The sequence below is a fragment of the Dermochelys coriacea genome, chromosome 2 (genome assembly GCF_009764565.3).
Source record: "Dermochelys coriacea isolate rDerCor1 chromosome 2, rDerCor1.pri.v4, whole genome shotgun sequence".
Taxonomy (NCBI): domain Eukaryota; kingdom Metazoa; phylum Chordata; order Testudines; family Dermochelyidae; genus Dermochelys; species Dermochelys coriacea.
The window spans coordinates 17,029,714-17,051,019 of NC_050069.1; the positions used below are offsets into that span (position 1 = coordinate 17,029,714).

General features: G+C 41.1%; 1 protein-coding gene across 2 annotated transcripts in view; it reads left to right on the forward strand.

The window, feature by feature from the left end:
* The window catches only part of DNAAF11 (dynein axonemal assembly factor 11), a 57,898-nt gene extending 36,817 nt beyond the window's left edge, over positions 1–21,081 (forward strand). For both annotated transcript variants that reach the window (XM_038390832.2, XM_038390831.2), the window contains 6 exons: positions 2,507–2,576; positions 3,777–3,872; positions 10,819–10,904; positions 18,245–18,362; positions 18,871–18,912; positions 19,599–21,081. In XM_038390832.2, the coding sequence (XP_038246760.2) occupies positions 2,507–2,576; positions 3,777–3,872; positions 10,819–10,904; positions 18,245–18,362; positions 18,871–18,912; positions 19,599–19,670 (484 nt within the window). In that variant the 3' untranslated portion in view covers positions 19,671–21,081. The remainder of the gene's footprint in view (positions 1–2,506; positions 2,577–3,776; positions 3,873–10,818; positions 10,905–18,244; positions 18,363–18,870; positions 18,913–19,598) is intronic.
* Positions 21,082–21,306: the final 225 nt, after the last annotated feature.

The window sequence follows — 21,306 nt, forward strand, 5'->3', positions numbered from 1 at the left end:
GGATTCTTTACAGCTTAGAAACCTTATTTAACAATATTGAAATGCAAAAATGCTGACTCTTGTGTTGGTGTAGGCCATTACAGTTCATTGAGTTCCTGAAAATTGAATGGAAAAAGTTATTCTTCATAAGGGAGTCAGTGTAGCCTAGTGGATAGAGGACTAGACTAGGACTCGAGAGACATGGGTTGTATTGTGAGCTTGGCCACTGGCTTGCTGGGTGACTTTAGGCAAATCACTTCACTTCCCAGTGCCTCAGTTTCCCAATCTGTAAAATGGGGATAATGATATTAACCTTGTTTGTAAAGCACTTCGAGATCTGCTCATGAATAGCGCTTCATAAGAGCTAGATATTAATAATAATAATTATATTACTAGCTTACAAATTAAACTTCTATAAAGGAGAGTGGCAAGATGGAAGATTTTCATTTGCAAATTAACCAACATCTATTAGGCATGAAACAGGGATAAAAAATATGAGATTAATACAAAAATCATTCCCACTTTTCATTGTAATTTCCCCAATTATTGTTTATTATTTGTATTGCTATAACAATCCAATGTCCAAATAATAATCTGGGCCCCATTATGCTGGCCACTGTAAAAAACGCAGTCCCAGTCCCAGAGAGTTTAAATTCTAAGATTCTCTCTAGGGCTGCCAATTAATCGCAGTTAACTCACGCGATTAACTCAAAAAAATTAATCGTGATTAATTGCAGTTTTAATCACACTGTTAAACAATCAAATACCAATTGAAATGTATTAAATATTTTGGATGTTTTTCTACATTTTTAAATTTTTTATTTCAATTTACAACACAGAATACAAAGTGTACAGTGCTCGCTTTATATTATTATTTTTTATTATAAATATTTGCACTGTAAAAATGATAAAAGAAATAGTGACAGGTTTCAGAGTGGTAGCCGTGTTAGCCTGTATCTGCAAAAACAACAAGAAGTACTTGTGGCACCTTATACACTTACAGTATTTTTCAGTTCACCTCATACAAGTACTGCAGTGCAATCTCTATCATGAAAGTGCAACTTACAAATGTAGATTTTTTCATTACATAACTGCACTCAAAAACAAAACAATGTAAAACTTTAGCGCCTACAAGTCCACTCAGTCCTACTTCTTGTTCAGCCAATGGCTAAGAGAATCAAGTTTGTTTACATTTACGGGAGATAATGCTGCCCACTTCTTATTTACAATGTCACCTGAAAATGAGAATGAGTGTTTGCATGGAACTGTTGTAGTGCCGTTGCAAGATATTTACATGCCAGGTGTGCTAAAGTTTCATATGCCTCTTCATGCTTCGTCCATTGTTCCAGAGGATGTGCTTCAATGCTGATGACGCTTGTTAAAAAATAATGCATTAATTAAATTTGTGACTGAACTCCTTGGGAGGGGATTTTATGTCTCCTGCTCTGTATTCTGCCATATATTTCATGTTATGGTAGTCTCAGATGATGACCCAGCACATGTTGTTCAATTTAAGAACATTTTCACTGCAGATTTGACAAAATGCAAAAAAGATGCCAATGTGAGATTTCTAAAGATAACTACAGCACTTGATCCAAGGTTTAAGAATCTGAAGTGCCTTCCAAAATCTGTGTGGGATAAGGTGTGGAACATGTTTTCAGAAGTCTTAAAAGAGCAACACTCTGATGCGGAAACTACAGAACCTGAACCACCAAATAAGAAAATCAACCTTCTGCTGGTGGTATCTTACTCAGATGATGAAAATGAATGTGCGTCGGTCTGCTCTGCTTTGGATCGTTATTGAGCAGACCCCATCATCAGCATGGACACATGTCCTCTGGAATGGTGATTGAAACATGAAGGGATATATGAATCTTTAGCACATCTGGCTTGTAAATATCTTGCTGTGCTGGCTACAACAGTGCCATGTGAATGCCAGTTCTCACTTTCAGATGATATTGTAAATAAGAAGCGGGCAGCATTATCTCCTGCAAATGTAAACAAACTTGTTTGTCTGAGCGATTGGCTGAACAAGAAGTAGGACTGAGTGGACTTGTTTTATTTTTGAATGCAGGTTTTTTTTGTACATAATTCTACATTTGTAAGTTCAACTTTCAGGATAGAGATTGCAGTTCAGTACTTGTATTAGGTAAATTGAAAAATACTATTTTTTTTCTTTTTTACATGCAAATATTTGTAATAAAAATAAATATAAAGTGTGCACTGTACACTTCGTATTCTGTGTTGTAATTGAAAATCAGTATATTTGAAAATGTAGAAAAATATCCAAAAATAGTTAAGTAAAAGGTATTCTATTATTGTTTAACAGAGTGATTAATCACGATTAATTTTTTAAATCTCATGACAGCCCTAATTCTCTCACATAACTTAATTACATTAGAGGAATCAAATGGAATTTTTTCAAATAGCAAACTCATTAATTATGAGTTGGATAGTCTTAACTGCTTTCCCCTGAATGACGATGGTAACTTACTGAAACTAAATTCACTTTTATTTCATTCTGAAGACATCTGGACAGCTCTCTAATTGATGTTGATGTCCAGCCAACTTACCTCCGTGTTATGGTGAAGGATAAGGTTCGTATTTTCTTGTTACTTTCATTTAAAATTGAGAATTCTACTTTTCACGTCTGTTGTTACACATTTTCTGGGTTTACTTTTGGCTACTGTAGGGCCTAAATCTTTTCCCATTGAAATCATGACAGGGCTCTTTCTTACATCAATAGAAGCAAGACTAAACTCTTAGGAACTGATCCAGTGCTTGGTAAAGTTTATTGGAATCCTGCCATTGACTTCAATGGGCATTCAGATCCTCAAAGGTATTTAGGTGCCTAACTCCCATTGAAATCAATCAGTTAATTTCAATGGAACTTAGGCACCTAAATACCTTTGAGGATTTGGGCCTTACTGGCTTGTAACTTCAGTTAGACCAAAAAAAAAAAAGGCATAGGTCTAACTGATTGGTAACCATATAGGTCTGAATAGAAATCAATAGTGTCATTAGGTTAGGAAATAAACATAAAAGTTCAAAAGTACTCAAAAACCCTTTTTAAAATGTATTACTCCAAGTGGTGTGTAATCACACAGAAAAAAGCCACTTTCCACACTGATGCTATTTGTGACTAAGACGTGAACTGGGGAGGTATGAACAGTGAAATATACTGGATTCTCCTCTCACAACTTTTTTACACCAGAATAACTTCACTGTTATTCAAGTAGAGATACTGCTTGTTTATACCAGGTAAAGTGAGACTAGAATTAACCTACAATCTGTAATTTACAGTGGACAGAGGAAACTAGATGTATATTCTGCTGAAAGTCCCTCTTAAGAGACCTTCCATTTTCTGTCTTTTTTGGTGATTTTTTTGTTTGTGTTTTTCAATTTAAATTGAAAACCAGAATCCCTATTTATAATTAAACCAATTGCACAAGCACAAATTTAAAAATTACTTAGACTAACAATCCATTTCAGATATTCTCATTTAATTGTTAGTATAACTCAAACATGATTTCATATCTTTCTTTAAAAGTGTTACTTTTCTATTACAGCAATTCAGGTATGCATAGTATATATATTATGCACACACATATATTGTAAAGGAAGGTTGTTTAACATGCAAATCAGTCATTTGGAATAGTATTAATATATATTACATGAGAGGATTCAGAGCTATCCTACCCTTCAGATCAAAGCATATGTTAATGGTATTTCTGTATGTTTTCTGTCTGGGTAAACAAATATTTTAATACGATATATTCTATCCTATTTTCCTTTAGCCATTTCAACTTGTGCTTCCTGCAGAGGTGAAGCCAGATAGCAGCTCTGCTAAAAGATCTCAGACAACTGGACATTTAGTTATCAGCATGCCAAAGGTATGTAAACAGTACTTTGAGACATTTATAGATTGTACCTGAAATATGTTACTAGCTAATGGAATAAGGTCAACATTTACTGTCAGAACTCATATCTATTAGAAAGAGCTTTACATACAGACAGAATAAATCATGTGGTTGAGACCTAAGATTTTCTTTCTTTCTTTCTTTCTTAGTTTTCAAAAAAATAATCCTATTAGAACTGTTTATTATTCATTTAAAACAAAAACTGCAGTATCTAGTATTTAAATATTTCATGAATAATTTGCAATCCAAACAGAGAAGAGTTGTGATAGCTCATGAGAACCAGAAAATTAAAAAAACAACAATGAGGAGTCCTTGTGGCACCTTAGAGACTAACCAATTTATTTGGGCATAAGCCCATAAGTTTATGCCCAAATAAATTTGTTAGTCTCTAAGGTGCCACAAGGATTCCTCGTTTTTGCTGATAAAGACTAACACAGCTACCACTCAGAAAATTTAAACTGACTATAGATAGACAAGTCTACTTTCTACTCTAAGCTGAGTGAAATGAGAAAAATACTTCAAATATATATGATGCAGACTACATTATGGCCCAAGTATGCTGGTCCAGCCAACGTTTGTTTGGCACAGGACTGCTGGGGAGGGGCAGAGTTACCTTTGTGCTTCCCTATCGTTTTAGCATAAATTAGACAATCCCCTGAAGCTGCTGTGACTTACCATAGTCAGGATTGAAGGATGACTGGAGAATTAGGTGCTCTGGCCACACCCCTTGCATCATATGAAATGCTCTTATGCTGTGCAGCCAGTAAAAGGTGGTGTTTGAACTGGCTATGCCAGCTATTCACTGTCCTGGGCATCCTCTTACACAAAAGGAATCCCCAGCTGCCCAACTAGGGCAGTTTTCCCTTTCCCTTTGCACCATGATTCATTGCTAAGGGGATGCAACTAGGGGTTGAGGATCTGGCCCTATATTTAAAATTCTTTTAGGGACCATAAGCTATGGTGGTAGCCGTAAGATAAGAACTGTATTTTTTTTAAATGTCTTTTATTCTAACAAAGTCCTTCTTAAATTTTTATTTCTCTTACTCTAGTTCCATGTCTTAGATCTAGTCTGTTTCCCTCAAGTTGCACACCATCTGTCCTCCCCTACCTGGAGAGCCCCTCATTAACTCATATACTGTAGCTCTAACAACAAGCTTGCAGCTTCACCAATAGCTGGAAGTATGCCTATGATTTCACTCCCTTGATCAAGATTCACATCTTGGTAATGTTCAAAATGCACTTAGATGAAAGCCTGATAAATTTGTGCTTTTCTTAAATTGATTTCTTTGAAACTTGGGCTCTGACATTAAGCATCTTGGTTGATGAACCTTCTGAATGTTTGTTTGAACAGTATGAATTTTGCATAGATATTCACTTATCCTTTCAATTTTTTAAAATACTAATACATGCCTATCCTATGCCCTTGGTGTCCTTACAATATATTAAAAGGTACAATATCCCAGATAGTCTCTAAATATATTCAAATATACTGTCTAAAATTACCTGCCAAGAAAGCCAGTCCTACATATTGTGACAGGGTCGGGCCAGATGGCTACAGGAGAGTAATAGAAGGCAGGTATATTAGCCCCAGGTTAAGTAGGTCCCTTTTCCCTGGGTAAGGTAACAGGGAAGGTTCCAGAACAATCAGGAACCTTCTGGAGACAGTTAAGACAGGCTGATTAAAACACCTGCAGCCAATAAAGAAGCTGCTAGAATCAATTAAGGCAGGCTAATCAGGGCACCTGGGTTTTAAAAAGGAGCTCACTTCAGTTTGTGGTGTGTGTGTGAGGAGCTGGGAGCAAGAGGCACTAGGAGCTGAGAGTGAGAATGTGGACTGTTGGAGGACTGAGCATTATGTACAAGCATTATCAGACACCAGGAGGAAGGTCCTGTGGTGAGGATAAAGAAGATGTTGGGAGGAGGCCATTGGGAAGTAGCCCAGGGAGTTGTAGCTGTTGCACAGCTGTTCCAGGAGGCACTCTAGACAGCTGCATTCCACGGGGCCCTAGGCTGGAACCCAGAGTAGAGGTGGGCCCGGGTTCCCCCCAAATGCTCCCAACTCGTGGTCAGACACAGGAGGCGTCAACCTGGACTGTGAGTTCCGAAAAACAGCCAAGCTGAGAGCTGCCGTGAAGCTCCAAGGCGAGCAAATCCACCAATAAACGCAAGACCCACCAAGGTAGAGCAGGAACTTTGTCACAATATGCTATGTGAATATTCCCTCTTTAATATTACAATTTGGATTGTATTTACCCTATGATTCACTTTGTGTTTTAGCAAAGTTATTTAGATGAGGGTTTGGAATTACTAAGTGCCTTGGTCATTAAGGGTGAAATCCAAGCTGCCAGATCACAGCAGAATCACGAAGAATGGGGAAGTCTGCTGAATAGAGGGCCAGAGAACAGGGATGCTGCACGGCCCCCTCCACATTTCTGTGCCATGCTTATGCATTTGTCCACTCCACACGTGTATGTGAGACAGGAGCAGGATGCTGTAAGGCATGCTGACCGCTGTTGCCGGTCCAGTGGGTCCAGAAACTGCATAGATCCACTGGCCTGAAAATGCATGTATGATAGGAGCAGCTTCTCCTGCCCATACCTTGCAGCAGTGGTGGCTCAGCAGATACACATTGGCTACTCTCTGTTGCAGTGACAGATTTCATTCTTCATCCTATGCACATGTGGCAAAGCACATAGCTTGTTTAGCTGGGATGTAGACTATTTTCCAGAATTGCAGGTGCCCTACTGATACTATGGAGACATACCCCAGGAAGGCGTCTCTAGGCTTTTTCAGGTGTTTTAAAAGCATAATTAATAAAGGTTAGCAATACTATGGAGAACACCAGCTAGGCTCATTTAGGCTAGTATAGCTGAGATCATAAGCATTACTTGTGAGTATTCATTTGGTAATATCTAGCTTAATATGTATTCCCAGAGTAAAGATGATTGAGAGTTCATGCAGAGTTCTCTCAGGATGTGTCAGTGATAAGGCAAGCCTAATAATTATCCTGCACTATGTTTAACCTTTGTATTCTAGATTTATAATTATTTCCAAAAGAAAATGATTTGCAAATAGATAAATGAGCTAGCAAATTATTTACATTACTGAAACTTAAAACATATTATATAATCTAAGTAAATAGGCTTCCTCCCTGTAGGCTTTCTGTAACACTCTGGAAAGGCCAATCACTTCTCAGTAGTGATCTGATCCAAAGCCATTTAAGTCAATAAGAATCTCTTCATTGTCTTCAATGGGCTTTGAATCAGGCCCTAACACCATTCAACACTCATCATCCTCCATTCTGTTCATAGCTTTCAGTTCTTTTAAAAGCAAAAATAAACGAGCCATTGTCTTGCTCTTCTGTGACCTTGGTGTAACTCGGATTCTGGAGAAAATAAATTCCACATGAAGTAAAAGAAAGAATTTCATGTTTCTAGTCACATTGCTGTTAATTCTGAGAATTATTATCCTTGCTTCTCTTTCAGCAAGGATAATAATTTTCAGTATATTTTCAGCTTGTACTTAGCAGTTCCTTTTCTACATCCCTCTGAACAATTATATTAAAATAGCTCTCTTTTCTATTCTCTTGCAAAGTCCTCTGGCTGTTTGAATAGTCCAAATAGCAATAGCAATTAACAGAAATCTCCTTTTGCAGAATCAATGTTGATAAAGTACAATAGTTACGAATTAATTTTTAAAATTTGTATGTGATTATTTACAAACATCATAATATTTTTCCTCAAGTGATTGTCCACATGTATTCCATAACTGGTGCACGTGCGCCACATGCATGTAAGATTGGATTGTTTTCAAATAACAGCATCCGGTGGGGCCATGCCTTTGTTTTGAATACTCTCACTCTTCATAGCTGAGGGCATAGAGGACTGAGTTGCTGGACTGCCCTCCAAGTCTTTCTTACCACCTGTGGCAGTGAAACAGAACCCTTACGGAGACCGCATCTCTGCCCAATGTGTGATTATTTATGTTTTCTGGTTGTTAGGAGTGTTCCATAGTAAAGTTAGTTTAGTTTAATTAAGCTAGTTGGCCGAAAAGAAGACTAAATCTTCAACTTTGGGGGTGCCTTTTATACCTGACCCTGGTGGACATGGCAGAGACGAAACCCCCCAGCATTCAAATCCTGTCCCTCTTGTGAGTCAGCTATTCCCATTGATGATGAATGCTCAAAGTTCCTCTTCTCTCTCAGTGAAGCACATATTCCAGATAAGTGCTTGATATGTGCTTTTTTCAAAAAGGGAACATAAAGCGAGGGAATCCTGCCTAAAATTATTCCACTTGGAGAGATTCATGCGGTCATCCTCTGAGCCCAAGGGGAAGAAGACTGACAAACAGGCCCCGACCATCTCTGTGAGTGCTTTGGTAAACCCTGGGTCCACTCTGATCTTCAGGGCTCATTTCTCATGAAGAGAATCCCACCTATTTCAACCCTATCTTCTAAGAAGAGAGAAAAGAAAAATCACTTCTCCTAGTGTGTCCATCCACTTCAGACTCACCCAAAGATATCAGTCATAACATGCTCAAACTCATGGGTCATCTGGCCTCCTGCAACTATGGGAAGCAGTTTGCCCAATTTTACCTATGATGCATGCAAGGATGGTTGAGATCAGTGTATCTACCCAACAGACACCACATAGACATGATGGTTGTGGTTCTATATGAAGTCCTCTCTTAGTTAAACTGCTAAAAGGATACTCTACACTTGTGCAGTGGAGTACCATTCTCCCCACCCCTACCTACCAAGCTGTTGGTGACAGACACTTCCTCTCTCAAATGGGGAACTCATCTGGACTACCTTCCGAATCAAAGCCTGTGGTCCTCCCAGGACATACATCTCCATGTAAGTTCCTGGAGCTCAGAGCCTCAGAGCTTGATTACAATGCACGGTGTATCGGCCCATGCTTCAAGGACCTGCAGCAATGTAGTATATCTACAAGTAGGGAGGGCATGGACATCACCATTCTGCCAACAAGCAGTCTGTCTATGGAAATAGTAGATTCATCATCGCATCACACCAGTGGCTCTGCAACTCTCAGGCTTACAAAACTCCCTAGCCAAGAAGCTCAGCAGGCAATACTCAGACAATGACAGGTGTCCTGCAGAACATCTTTTGCAAGTGGATATCCAAGAATAGCCTTATTTGTCATGAACCAGAACAACAAGTGTCAGATGTTCTGCTACTGAGGGGGTCCAACCCAGGCTCACTGTTGGATGCCTTCCTCATTCCTTGGGCATCAGACTTCATTGTATACATACCCACCTATTCCACTAATACTGAGGGTCTTGAGGAAGGTCAGACATGCTGCAACATGATGATACTGGTAGCTCCTGCATGACCCACACAGTTTTGATATTCAAACATGATGAATCTATCAACACAGCCCCCAGCCACATTTCCAGAGCCACCTGATGTGATAATGCAAAGCAAAGGCCAGATTCTGTACTTGGTTGCTGGCTGGCTGACAGCCATGGACAGATCCTGCTCCATGGATGTCCATATCCATTCTTGTTTGTACTAGAAAAGATTCCACTAGACTGACTTGTATAGCAAAATAGGAAAAGTTCTCTATTTGGGAACACAAAAACACGTACTCCAACTAGAAACCTCAGTACCAGCTAGTTTGGATTAAAGTCTTAAAGCATCTGAGACTTTCCATCCATTCCAGAAGAGTCCAGTCCATTTGGCAGCTATTTGTGCTCATCCTCTTCCTATTGAAGGTCACACAGTCTTCTCATACCCCACAGTTGCTACATCTCTTAATTGTCTAATTCATGTCTTTCTTTCAATCAGAGAGACTCCACCCTTCTGGAACTTCAACACTGTGTTATTGGCATTCATGTCAGCCATCTTTTGATCCTAAGACAACCTGTTCTTTGTCACCTGTCTGTGAAACCCACCCTCTTAGTGGATATCTCTTCAGCCCAAAGAATAGGAGAGACCCAAACCCTCATGGCAGGACTTCCTTGTACAGTATTACAGAAGGACAAGGTGACACAAAAGCCTCACCTGAAGTTCTTGCCTAAAGTTGTCTCTGACTTTTTCACCTGAATCAAGACAGCCATCTGCCAGTTTTCTTTCCCAAGCCTCATACTAGTCAAGGGGAGGCGAAGCTTCACATTTTGGATGTTGTCCAGTCCTCTTATTATCTGGACAGGACAAAACTATTCAGGAGTTCCCTAGACTGTTTCTGGCCTTTGCTGACAGGATGAAAGGTCAGTCAGTATCTATCCAAGACTATCTAAATGGGTTTCCAACTGAATCAGAACTTGTTATGTGATAGTTCACTTGGAACCACCGTAGATTAGAACCCACTTTTGCTCAAGCAGCCTCTGCAGCTTCCTAAGGGGCATTTCACCTTAGAGATTTGTAGAGCAGCTACTTGGAATTCAAGTCAGACCTTCATCCAGCACTACTCCTTGGTAGGTGGCTCCAAATCCAATGCTCAGTTTGGCAGAGCTGTCTTTATTTCAGTAGATTCTGAGCGCTCGCTTCCAGACAGAGGTCACTGCTTGTGAGCCACCAGAAAGTGAAATACACATGGGCAATCACTCAAAGAAGAAAGAATGGATTACTTACTCTACAGTAACTCTAGTCTCTAAGGTGCCACAAGTACTCCTTTTCTTTCTACAGTAACTGTAGTTCTTATAGAGGTGTATTGTCTACATTTATTCCATGACCTGCCCTCCTTCTCTGCTCTTATAGATCCTAGATCATCTGGATTCCATTTTGGTGAAGGAATTGGTTCAAATGTAATCACGTTGTTAAAAGCTCAAGACAGTCAGAAAAATATTACATAAAATGTTCGTGTTTCCACAGTTCTTTATTTAAAAGATTGTTTAAATGCTTTTGCGCATAAATCCCAGGATATGTTGTGACAGCTATGGTTATGTATTTTTATTTCAGGTTCAAGAAATAATTATGGCTAACCGAAAAACACCCACTTTGGTCAAACCTTCTGACAGCAACAAACTGCAGACAAATATAAAAAGGTAACTTTGTTTTTTTTCTTTACAGCCTATATGTTTTTGCACATTAGTTATTTACTCATCAGACTATTGCTGCCAAATGAGTATATAATCGTTCAAAGTATGAAAATATTGATTTGTACAAAGTAACACTTTACATAAAAGCTTTAGACTAATGGCCTGTCCAGTACTGTTTATAAAGTGATCTGTTCCAAAAGCAGAGCCAAAAAAGAGCTTATTACTACAGAGCAGTTGTGTTCCATCAACTGTCATTCAGACTATTAAGATAGAATGCAGTAAAACCAAAATCTTTTCTCAAGAATTGCCTCTATAGATCCTCTACTCTGCAGCACAAGTCCTAGAACTACCCAGAAAGCAATTACTTTTGGGACTGTATCACGAATCCAAATGAACAGTGGAAAATCATGGAGGCACTACAGTTGAACTACTGCACCAATCTCCACGTTTTTTCCCCTCCATCACCATAGGAAGTGGTTCTGGGAACCAATGCATCATACCAGCCCATTCTATAAATAAAAGCAGTGTTTGGTAGCAGTTTAAAAGTTCATTTTTAAGATTAAAAATAACTTGTTAGTTTATAGTAGATGTTGTTTTAAGTTTAATTCCGCTATTGCTTGGTTTCATTCTGTTCTAACATGGTACATCCAGATAAAAAGTCTAGGGGCAAATAGTGTCTGTCATGATAATAGGATGTCTATCATGGACCTGCACACTCAGGTTTCTGAATAGTCTAAGGTAGGGGCATTCCCTATGATAATCTCATTTTGCACTGGATTTACCCCTTGGCTTGTATTACTGCTGATAATGGGGGAAACCTTTAGTACCCAGCTATCTTTCTTCTGTTCAAATTATCTCAACGGAATGAACTCCCTCCCAAACTGGGACAGCTGTGCTCTAGAATCCAAGAAGCCAGTGCTCTTACCTAGAAACCCAAGGGTTCAAATTTACTAGCAAAGCCAATTAACAGAGCTTCTGTTCTAAATTCTTATGAAAAAGCAGCAGCATGGATCCTGGGCACTCCTCTTGAGCCCAGCGTATAGAACCAGTGGCCAAATAGTACTGTAAGGTCAATGAATTTTTAACTGTCAAGTAGTAGTGGTGAGGTACAGCTGCAAAGACGCATCTTTTTTTAGATTACATGCATAACGAGCAGAAGATAGAATCTTTACAGAGAAGCTAAATACGTCTAGATGTTCCTTGTGAGCTGCAAGCAATGCACTTAGCAATCAAACAATAGTGTGGCAGTGGCTAGGACAATCTGTTAGCATTGATGACTGAGGACTTCTAATCTCTTTCAGGAGGTCCATACCAAAGTGTATTGGACTTCCCTTTTTAGAAGCAATAGATCTTTTCAGTAGAAAGACAAATGAGACCCTAGAGACACTCAAGGAGCCCAGTCAACAGCCCAGTTTCTTCTTCAGGAAGAAATATACCATCCTTCTTTAGACACCTGCTAGCACAGTCATTTCAGTTCCGAGTGTTTCAGACCAGTCTTCCCAATCACCATGTGAGCTTTCAACAGGTGGGTGATCCTCTTTAGCTCCTTTGGTTCCACCTGCATAGTAGAGCATTAGACAACAGTTAAACTGGACATCTCTGAGGGCCTGCACTAAATCTGGGTACAGAATCCAGCCATTTTTCATTTGGAAACCATCTTTCTTTTTTCCTCACAGCATTAAGTGAAAGAAGGCTCGTCGGAGGTATGGGAAGGAGGCATATAGTGTGGTCTTTCTATAATTTCTGATACCTGATGATCCAAAAATACTCCATGCCACAAGGATAACAAGTTGTGCCCACAAAAAAGGAATCTGGGACTCAATCCAATTGATAATATTCTCCTAAATCCCCACAATACTTTTTGTAAACATGCCTTTTCTGAGTGCAGATATTGATTTACTTTGTTGGAGGCAAACTACACATTTACAATCAAAACAGAAATAGGAAAGAGATACTTTGAATGTACAGAGCTTATCAAGCAAAGAAAAAGTTTTGACCTCTGTAGCTGACAAGTAGCTACAGTAACTATACAGACATTTAAGAAATCCTGAATAGCTGTCTCTTAGATTACAGGAGAGCATTCATTACAACAATTACACTTGAGGGTTATAGAATTCTTAGCTAAATTCTTCCTCACACATACAATCTGTTAGACCAGTGTTTGAAAACCTCTTTAACTCCGCTATCTTGAATACATGATTATACAGTCATCACTTCTGCTACCTACACAAGATCTATTCTGAGATTTTATACAAAACTACTATTTTTAAAGGGAACATAACATTTTCAGCAATTAAAGAGACAACTTTTCCTTTTTGGTGGGAGGAGTCAGAGGGTCAGGTTGGAGGTAAGGCAAAAATAAGTTTTTAACTCCCCTCTCTCCCCAAAAAACACCTTTGAACATACAAGCATGCACCCTTGAATCTCCTTCAATATCCCGCGGGAGGATTTATTTAGCTTGTTTCCGCTGGAATTCAGGAAAATCCTGAGACTGTTTCTATTGGACTTTGGGTCAGTAATATTTTGCTTTTAAACATCCAAAATCCTTAATTTGGGGCCACATTTGACATGCTACCATCTCTTTAATCAGAAGAGCAGATTGGGCAGGGAAACTATAAAATGCTGCTTCAGCACAAGAATTCCTTGGGGCAGAAAGCTTGCAGATGAGGCCTCACAGTAGCAGAGGAGCTGTGCATCACCAGCCACTTACTGAGTATTTGGAGAGATGTATTTCAGTCCAAGTGTGTTTGTTCCAGCTTCAACTGTGGAATGGTAAAGACTCCTAGAGCTGGGTCAGGGCCTTTAAACAACAGGGTTACTGTTACAAAGTGATTATTTACCAGGTATATGAATTTGGACTCCTGGAGCGCCGGACGGGCAGAGTGGGGCAAGCCCCTATGCCCCGATCCTGCTCCCCAGGTGGAGCAGAGCAAGCCCCTGTGTCCTGACCGTGCTCCCCGACTGGAGCACCTGGCAGGCAGGCGGAGCAGGGCAAGCCCCTGCGCCCTAATCCCGCTCCTCAGCTGGAGCGCCGGGCAGGTGGGCAAAGTGTGGCAAACCCTGTGCCCTGACCCTGCTCCCTGGCAGGAGCATCGGGCAGAGCGGGATGGGGCACTAGGGCACCTAAATTTGCTGGGGCTATTGGGCACAGGCCCCATTCGTCCAGTGGCTAATCCGCTACTGATCTCTGAAGGACTATATTAGAAGAAAATGGTTTATGAATCATCTGACAAAATATGGACATACCATGCTTTGTTGAGTGGGACAATGAGAAGCCAATAAGACTCAATGGTATAGAGTTGGTTTGTGCAACAATTTAAATACCTTGGTTCATTGTTGAGCCATGATGGGAATGTGGATGCAGATGTTAGGGGCCGCTTTGAAGAGCGCTTGGTATAAATGTAGGGAATTGACAGAATAAGAGTATGCCGAGTAAACTAAGGAACAAAGTGTATAAAGTCACAATAAGGCCAATCATGACATGTGGGTTGGAATTCTGGCCAGTGAGGAACAGAGAAGAACAACTATTTCACACAGACAAACTGAGAATGCTCAAGTGGACGCTGACTAAGATTAGAGTTGAGAGGCTGCACAATGAAATGGTATGAGCTATGATTCAGTAGCCCCCCCTCCCCCCCATCACAGAGAAGCTGAGGGAGTAATGACGGAGATGGCTAGGTCATGTGAGACAATGAGGTGTGGGATATGTTGGCCAGAGACTACACGAACTAGTAGTCATGGGACAAAAACCACAAGGAGGATCTAGAAAAAGGTGGTTTAAGATGCTGAAGGAGGACCTGAAGAAGGTTGGTGTCAGCTTTGAAGACACACTTGGCAAGAACACTTGGAGATGAAGTACACAGAGCCTCTGATGGGACTAGGTGAAGAAGAATCAATCACAAATTACTGGGAATGGGTTAGAGTTTTTCTGTTTTTTCTAACTGAGGGTGCCCCCTGCTCCCTCTAGCCCTCCCACACAGGAGGCATCCAGAATGTAGATGTAGTGCTTCTTTAAAGTTATAATAGGAATTAATTTACATCACACATCTTCTAAACATTTTCAGATGATTAATCCATAAAATAGTCATCTTCTTAACCAATGTGCTCCAGTCCACTGATGTTTATTCAAAGGAAGAGATTTATTTCTATGCATGCCAACAAATTAGCTGTTTAATTTAATTAATTATTTTTAAAATGCTAGGTCTAAATACTACACTGCAGAAAGTATAAGAACACTTAATCTCTACTGATGGAGTGATAATGATATCAATGTATTCATTAAGAAAACAACAAATTATGCTAAGCGTTATTTCAAAAACATCCCTAACATGGATTGAATTAATATATTATGCATTCTAGTTTTTACTGTGCTTTGAATAATTGCTTGCTATAAAGTTCCAATACTGTCAAAAATAGTTAAGAATCATATTGTCAGAAATAAGCACCAGACATACACAGAACACTCAGTTTAAATATAATGTATTTGCTTGCTAAAAAAATGTTCTGTTCATTTCTGCTTTCCAGGGACTGCATTCCTGATCTGTTCCTGGCAAAAGCATCACACAGACAGACGAACCCTTTGTTCCCCCTCTCCCGATTTGAAAGTATCTTGTTTCCTCATTGGTCATTTTGATCAGGTGGCAGCCAAGTTATCTTAGCTTCTTAACCCTTTACAGTTGAAAAGGTTTTGCCTCTGGCCAGGAGGGATTTTATAGCACTGTATACAGAAAGGTGGTTACCCTACCCTTTATTTTTATGACAGGTACCAATGTCTCTTCTGGTACCTGAACAGCTGGTGTGGTCAAGATCTATGTCCTCTCAGCACTGCCAGTGGCACTGAGCTGGTTGGCACCACCGGATTTCCAGTACTCAAAGGACGTCTGCGTAACTGATGTTCTGGAATCTCCTCTACTCAGTACCAGGACCTCTACACCTAGTCTCCGCCCAGCACAGGAGTCTTTCCTGCTTCCTTGCCATGCTCCCCCAGTCTCCAGTTCAGACTCGGATAGTGAACCAGAGAACAGGATATCACAGTACTCCTCCCAAGCCCTTTATGGTGCCCGATTCCAGCAGGGGCCCCGGGCATATCTTCAGATGGCCCCAATGCTGCTGTCCTGGTATGGCCATCCATGGGCACCACCACCAGGCTCCATGCCATACTAGGAGCCCTGGCCTGTATACTGCACCCAGGCCTCTCAGGCTTCTAGTCCCACCCATGAGTCCATGAGACACATTTCCTTGACCCCAGCAACCAAGGCTTTGGAGTCCCTAGAAGGAATCTTGGAGAAGTGTGAGGGTGATGTTCATAATGAGAGGAACCCAAAAACTATATCCTCCTCTTCCCCAGATGAGGCTGTCATGCCTCTTCCACCATCCCTCTTCCACCATTCCTCTTCAAAAGTAGCCCTCCCTATGAATGAAGCCCTTCTTGATCCTGTGAGAACAATATGGCAGACCCCAGCATCGGTCGCACCGACTTACAAGCAAACAGACAAAAAGTACTATGTCCCAGTGAAGGAAACAGAGTTCCTCTTCTCCCACCCTCCACCCAACTCCATCATGGTGGATGCTGTAAATTCTTGTGGCCATCAACACCACATGAGGTCCACTCCCTACAATAGGTGCTGGAAGCATCTGGACCTATTTGGTAAGAGGGCGTAACTCCTCGGCCACACTTCAGTTTCAAATTGCCAACTGCCAGGCACTTACGGTGAAATACCATTATATGAATTACTCGAAATAGAACAACTTTATTGAGCAGCTGCCCAAGACACATCGCAAACAATTTAACACCATCATCCAAGAAGGGCAGCTAGTAGCAAAGACAATGCCACAGTCTGCCCTCAACATGGCTGATACTGCAGCCAGATCCATCTCCACGGTAGTGGTGATGTGACCTACCTCTTGGCTCCAACTGTCAAGTTGCCCAAAGGAGGTGCAGGCAACCGTCAAAGATCTTCTTCTCTTTGAGGACACTAAGCTTTTTGCGGAGAAAACTGATGTTTCCCTTCACACTTTTTGAAGGATTCTCAGGCCACTTGCCATTCGCTGGGCATCTACAGGACAAAAGAGAAAATTTAGTCTGTAGCCCCAGCGTAAGCCCCACACTTCCCAATATCCAGCTCAACAATACTACAAGCCATGGAGAAAGAAAACTAAATTCTCCAGATGTAAACCATCTGGCTAGCAATCCTCCTCGTCCCAGCCTTCCACATCTAAACACCAGTTTTGACGCATCGGTCGAATGCTGATAGACCACTCCCCACAACTGCTACAACCGACCATCACTATCCACCCATTTGGCCACTGTCTGGCAGTGTTCTGCGGCACCTGGGAGCATATAACATCAGACCAATGGCTCCTAGAGATCATTTGCCATGGATACTCTATCCATTTTACCTCCCTACATTCTCTACAACACCCTTCCCCGTCCCTCTTCAGGGAGCCTTCTCACGAGAGTTTACTATGTCAAGAGGAAGACTGTCTCCTCCAGTTAGAACCATAGAACCAGTACCTCAATACCTATAAAGCAAAGAGTTCTACTCTAATACCCAGGAAGGAGGAAGGCTGGAGACTCATATTAGACCGTAGCGCTCTCAACAAGTTTGTCAAAGCTTAGAAATTCAGGATGGTCACTTTAGCAACGATCATTCCAGCGCTGGAACAGGGAGACTGGTTTTTGGCCCTTGACTTCCAGGACGCGTATTTTCACATCTCAGTCTTATCAACTCTCAGACGATTTCTCAGATTCACCCTGGGACAAGATCACTACCAGTACAGGGCATTCCCCTTCAGGTTATCTTCGGCCCCGAGAGTATTTTCCAAAGTTCTCTCAGTAGTGGCGACCCACTTACGCTCACAAGGGATCATGATTTTCCCTTACCTGGACGATTGCCTCAGCCCTCCAGAGGGGACACTGCTCGGGAGTCACCTACAGTGAAGCATCCATAAGGACATTACTCAAAGAAGAACCCCCGCCCCCAGTGGAGACAGTGCTATGTCAATGGGAAGGCTTCTCCCATTGACATAGCTACTACCTCTCAAGGAGGTGGAGTACCTATGCCAAGGGGAGAAGCTCTCTCTTCAACATAGATAGTGTCTTCACTAAGCACTACAGCAGCGCAGCTTCACCAGTGCACGTGTGCTGCTGCAGTGCTGTAAGCATACACAAGCTCTGAGACTCCCTTTTGAATGAACAATCAATTCACAATAGTGAAATTTCTTAATCCTCCTCAAAACTCCTGGTGACTTCTATGGGAATTTGGGAAGCAGTCCCAAATTTCTGTTGCTACATGTGATGTTGAAATGAAGTTTTATTTATAACCATCTGATCTCCTTTGTTACAGAGAGCGAGCTGAGAAACTAGAAGTGGATCCCAGCAAATATTCATTCCCTGATGTGGCAAACATAATCCAAGAAAAGGAGCGAATTGGTCAAGGACCTATTAATCTGCAGCAACAAAAGGTTATAGACACTGAGAATAGTTGTGTTGACTTTGAAGATAACCAAGATGTTCCACCCTTAATATGAAATGTTACTGTAGGGTTCCATTGTTTGTTACCCATGTGACCCACAGATTACGTGAACAGTTTTCTTGACTCAAATTTTGCAGCAGCATCTTCTGAAGTTACAAAATATTATTTCAGCTCTTACTGTAAACTGACTTTTGTTATACTTGTGCTTTATTTTGCTGCTGCCTTTTGTTATATCAGGAACAACATGCCTTTAATAAACTGAATTTTCCAATTATTTATTTATATAGTGGTATGGCTCAAACGCCCCAATCAGTATTGGGGTCCCATTACATTTGGCACTGTGCAAACCCTCAGTCCAACTTCAGATGAGATGTCAAATGAGCGTGACAATCAGTGAGAAGAAAGAGGAGGGTAACAGTAATAAGATCATCATAGGCTGAGCCACAGGGTGCTTAGAAGTCCCCAAGTGTTCTTCCACTTTCTTCCCTCTTGTGCAGAGAAGCAGCAAAGAAAATCCATCAGTTGGCTATGAAGCATATTCCCTGATGTCCCTACATTCTGGGGCTGAGAAAAGGTTGCCAGGGCCTGCCCTTTCTCATTAATCCCCCATTTGCCATACCACATTCACCCATCAGACAAGATAGTTTCAATAGAGACAGGGAAGTGTTAGTACCATTAAAGGCACTGGCGAGACCTTATCTGGAATATTGTGTGCAGTTCTGGTCTCCCATGTTTAGGAAAGATTAATTCAGTCTGGCACAGGTGCAGAGAAAGGCTACTAGGAGGATCAGAGGAATGGAAAACCTGCCTTATGAAAGGACACTCAAAGAGCTTGGCTTGTTTAGCCTAACAAAAAGAAGACTGACAGGAGATACGATTGCTCTCTACAAATACATCAGAGGGATAAATACCAGGGAGGGAGAGGAGTTATTTAAGTTAAGCTCCAACGTTGATACGAGAATAAATAGATATAAACTGGCCAATAAGTTTAGGCTTTAAACTAGACAAAGGTTTCTAACCATCAGAGGAGTGATGTTCTGGAACAGTCTTCCAAGGGGAGTAGAATGGGCAAAAAAACCCGAACTGGCTTCAAGACTGCACTTGATAAGTTTATGGAAAGGATGGTTTTGACATGCCACAGGGTACAATCTGGACTGTGGAGCCATTGTGCCCCTTTTAACTTTCCTCCAGGCTGTCTCCTACACTGATATGCTAGTGAACAGCAAACCCTTCTGGATCTGGATCCAGGATCTGTTACTCAGCCATCAGCATGCAGAGGCACACCCAGCAAAGTTAAGTGAACGCTCTCCCAAGCCGCTCATGAACTGCATACAAGGAAACCCCAGCAAATTCCCCCAGCCCCAGTCTTGCACCCCAGTGCCGTCTTACCCTGCTCAAGACCTTCTTGATCAATGCAAGCACATTAATTAGTTCACCACTCCTTCAAAGGGTAGTGGACATGCACCAGCCTCTGTAATCTGAGCAGACCCCCCTCCAAGCACTTTAATCTAAACCAGTTAGTTTGTCTAAACCTCAAAATAAGTTTATTAACTAGAGAAAGATAGATTTTACATGATTATAAGTGGTAGGCATAAAGGTCAGAGTTGGTTACATAAGAAATAAAGCAAACACTCATTCTAAATCCTAAATTTTATCAGACTAAGCAAGATTTGAATCAACCAGTTTCTTTCATCCTACTGGACATTGCAGACACTTTTCAGTTCAGTTTATACTAACTAGAAAGCATTCTAGTTAGGATCATCCCTTCACCCCAGTTCAAAGAGACTTCTGTTTGTTTTCCAAACAATCTTGCTTCCAGGTGCGGGAGGAGAGAGAGGCCCTGTGGTGATGTCACTGTCCCTCATTTATACTTTTCACCAGGTGCTGGAAAAATCCATACTGTGTCATGGGCTTAGGCAATACCCAGGGTAAAAGGGAGCTGCTGACCATCCTTCATTATGAATGTTAAATTTTTGCTTGTAGCTTTTGTCTACGTGAGGTTTGGCATGTAAGGCCTCTGTGTTCGCAGTTTCTTTGTCCTCTCTGAGGGGCTAGTCTGTGGTCGTTTCCTGGACTCACAACATGTTTCAGTAACTGTGATATTCTATACCTGGGGGAATGTCCTGTAACCCCCATATTCCTCATTTTCATATAATCGTGGTCTTACATATAAAGCATGCCTTGTAAGGTATCAGGGGAAAGGTTATGATCTGCTGAAAGTTATTTCTCTATCCATATATGTATATCATTAATGCATATGAAATTATAAGAATTGTGTTGTTTGGTTGTCACTAAAACATGCTCTAAGTTGGGGAATTAGCCAGATAGTAGTTCCCCAGAGGCAACAGAAAGTAACCAACACCCGGGTGGGGTGTCAAACAACCCATCAAAAAACATTGTCCAGCAAGGGAGCTTCAAATCAATGACTCACCTGCATGAGGCCACGCCAGAGAAGTTGCTCAACCTGGCCTGGAGCCTCAGCAATGTCCCCAGATGTGCCTGGACTTGTGCTCCCTGAGCACATGGGACTGAGGTTATAAAACAGAACACAATGGCCACATCTTTCTCCTGCCTCCATCTATGCTGCAAGCAACAAAGACACTGAGAAGAGAAGACTCCAACAGAGGGATTGGCTCAGGTTTAAGGGACAGATCTGTATATTAAGGACTGCAATCTCCAGTGGGGTGAGAAAAATTGCTTAATCTAGATGTTGCCCAGTCTAATAGGATTGAGAGTTTAGACTGTGTGCTTATATTTTATTTTATTTTGGTAACTAACTCTGACTTTTCCCCCTGTCACTTAATATCACTTAAAATCTATCTTTTGTAGTCAATAAATTTGTTTAAATGTTTATCTTTACCAGTGAGTTCTCCACATGCGGTTGTGCTGAGTGATCATAGCGGCTGGAGGGGTTTGCTGCTGGTCACTAGCAA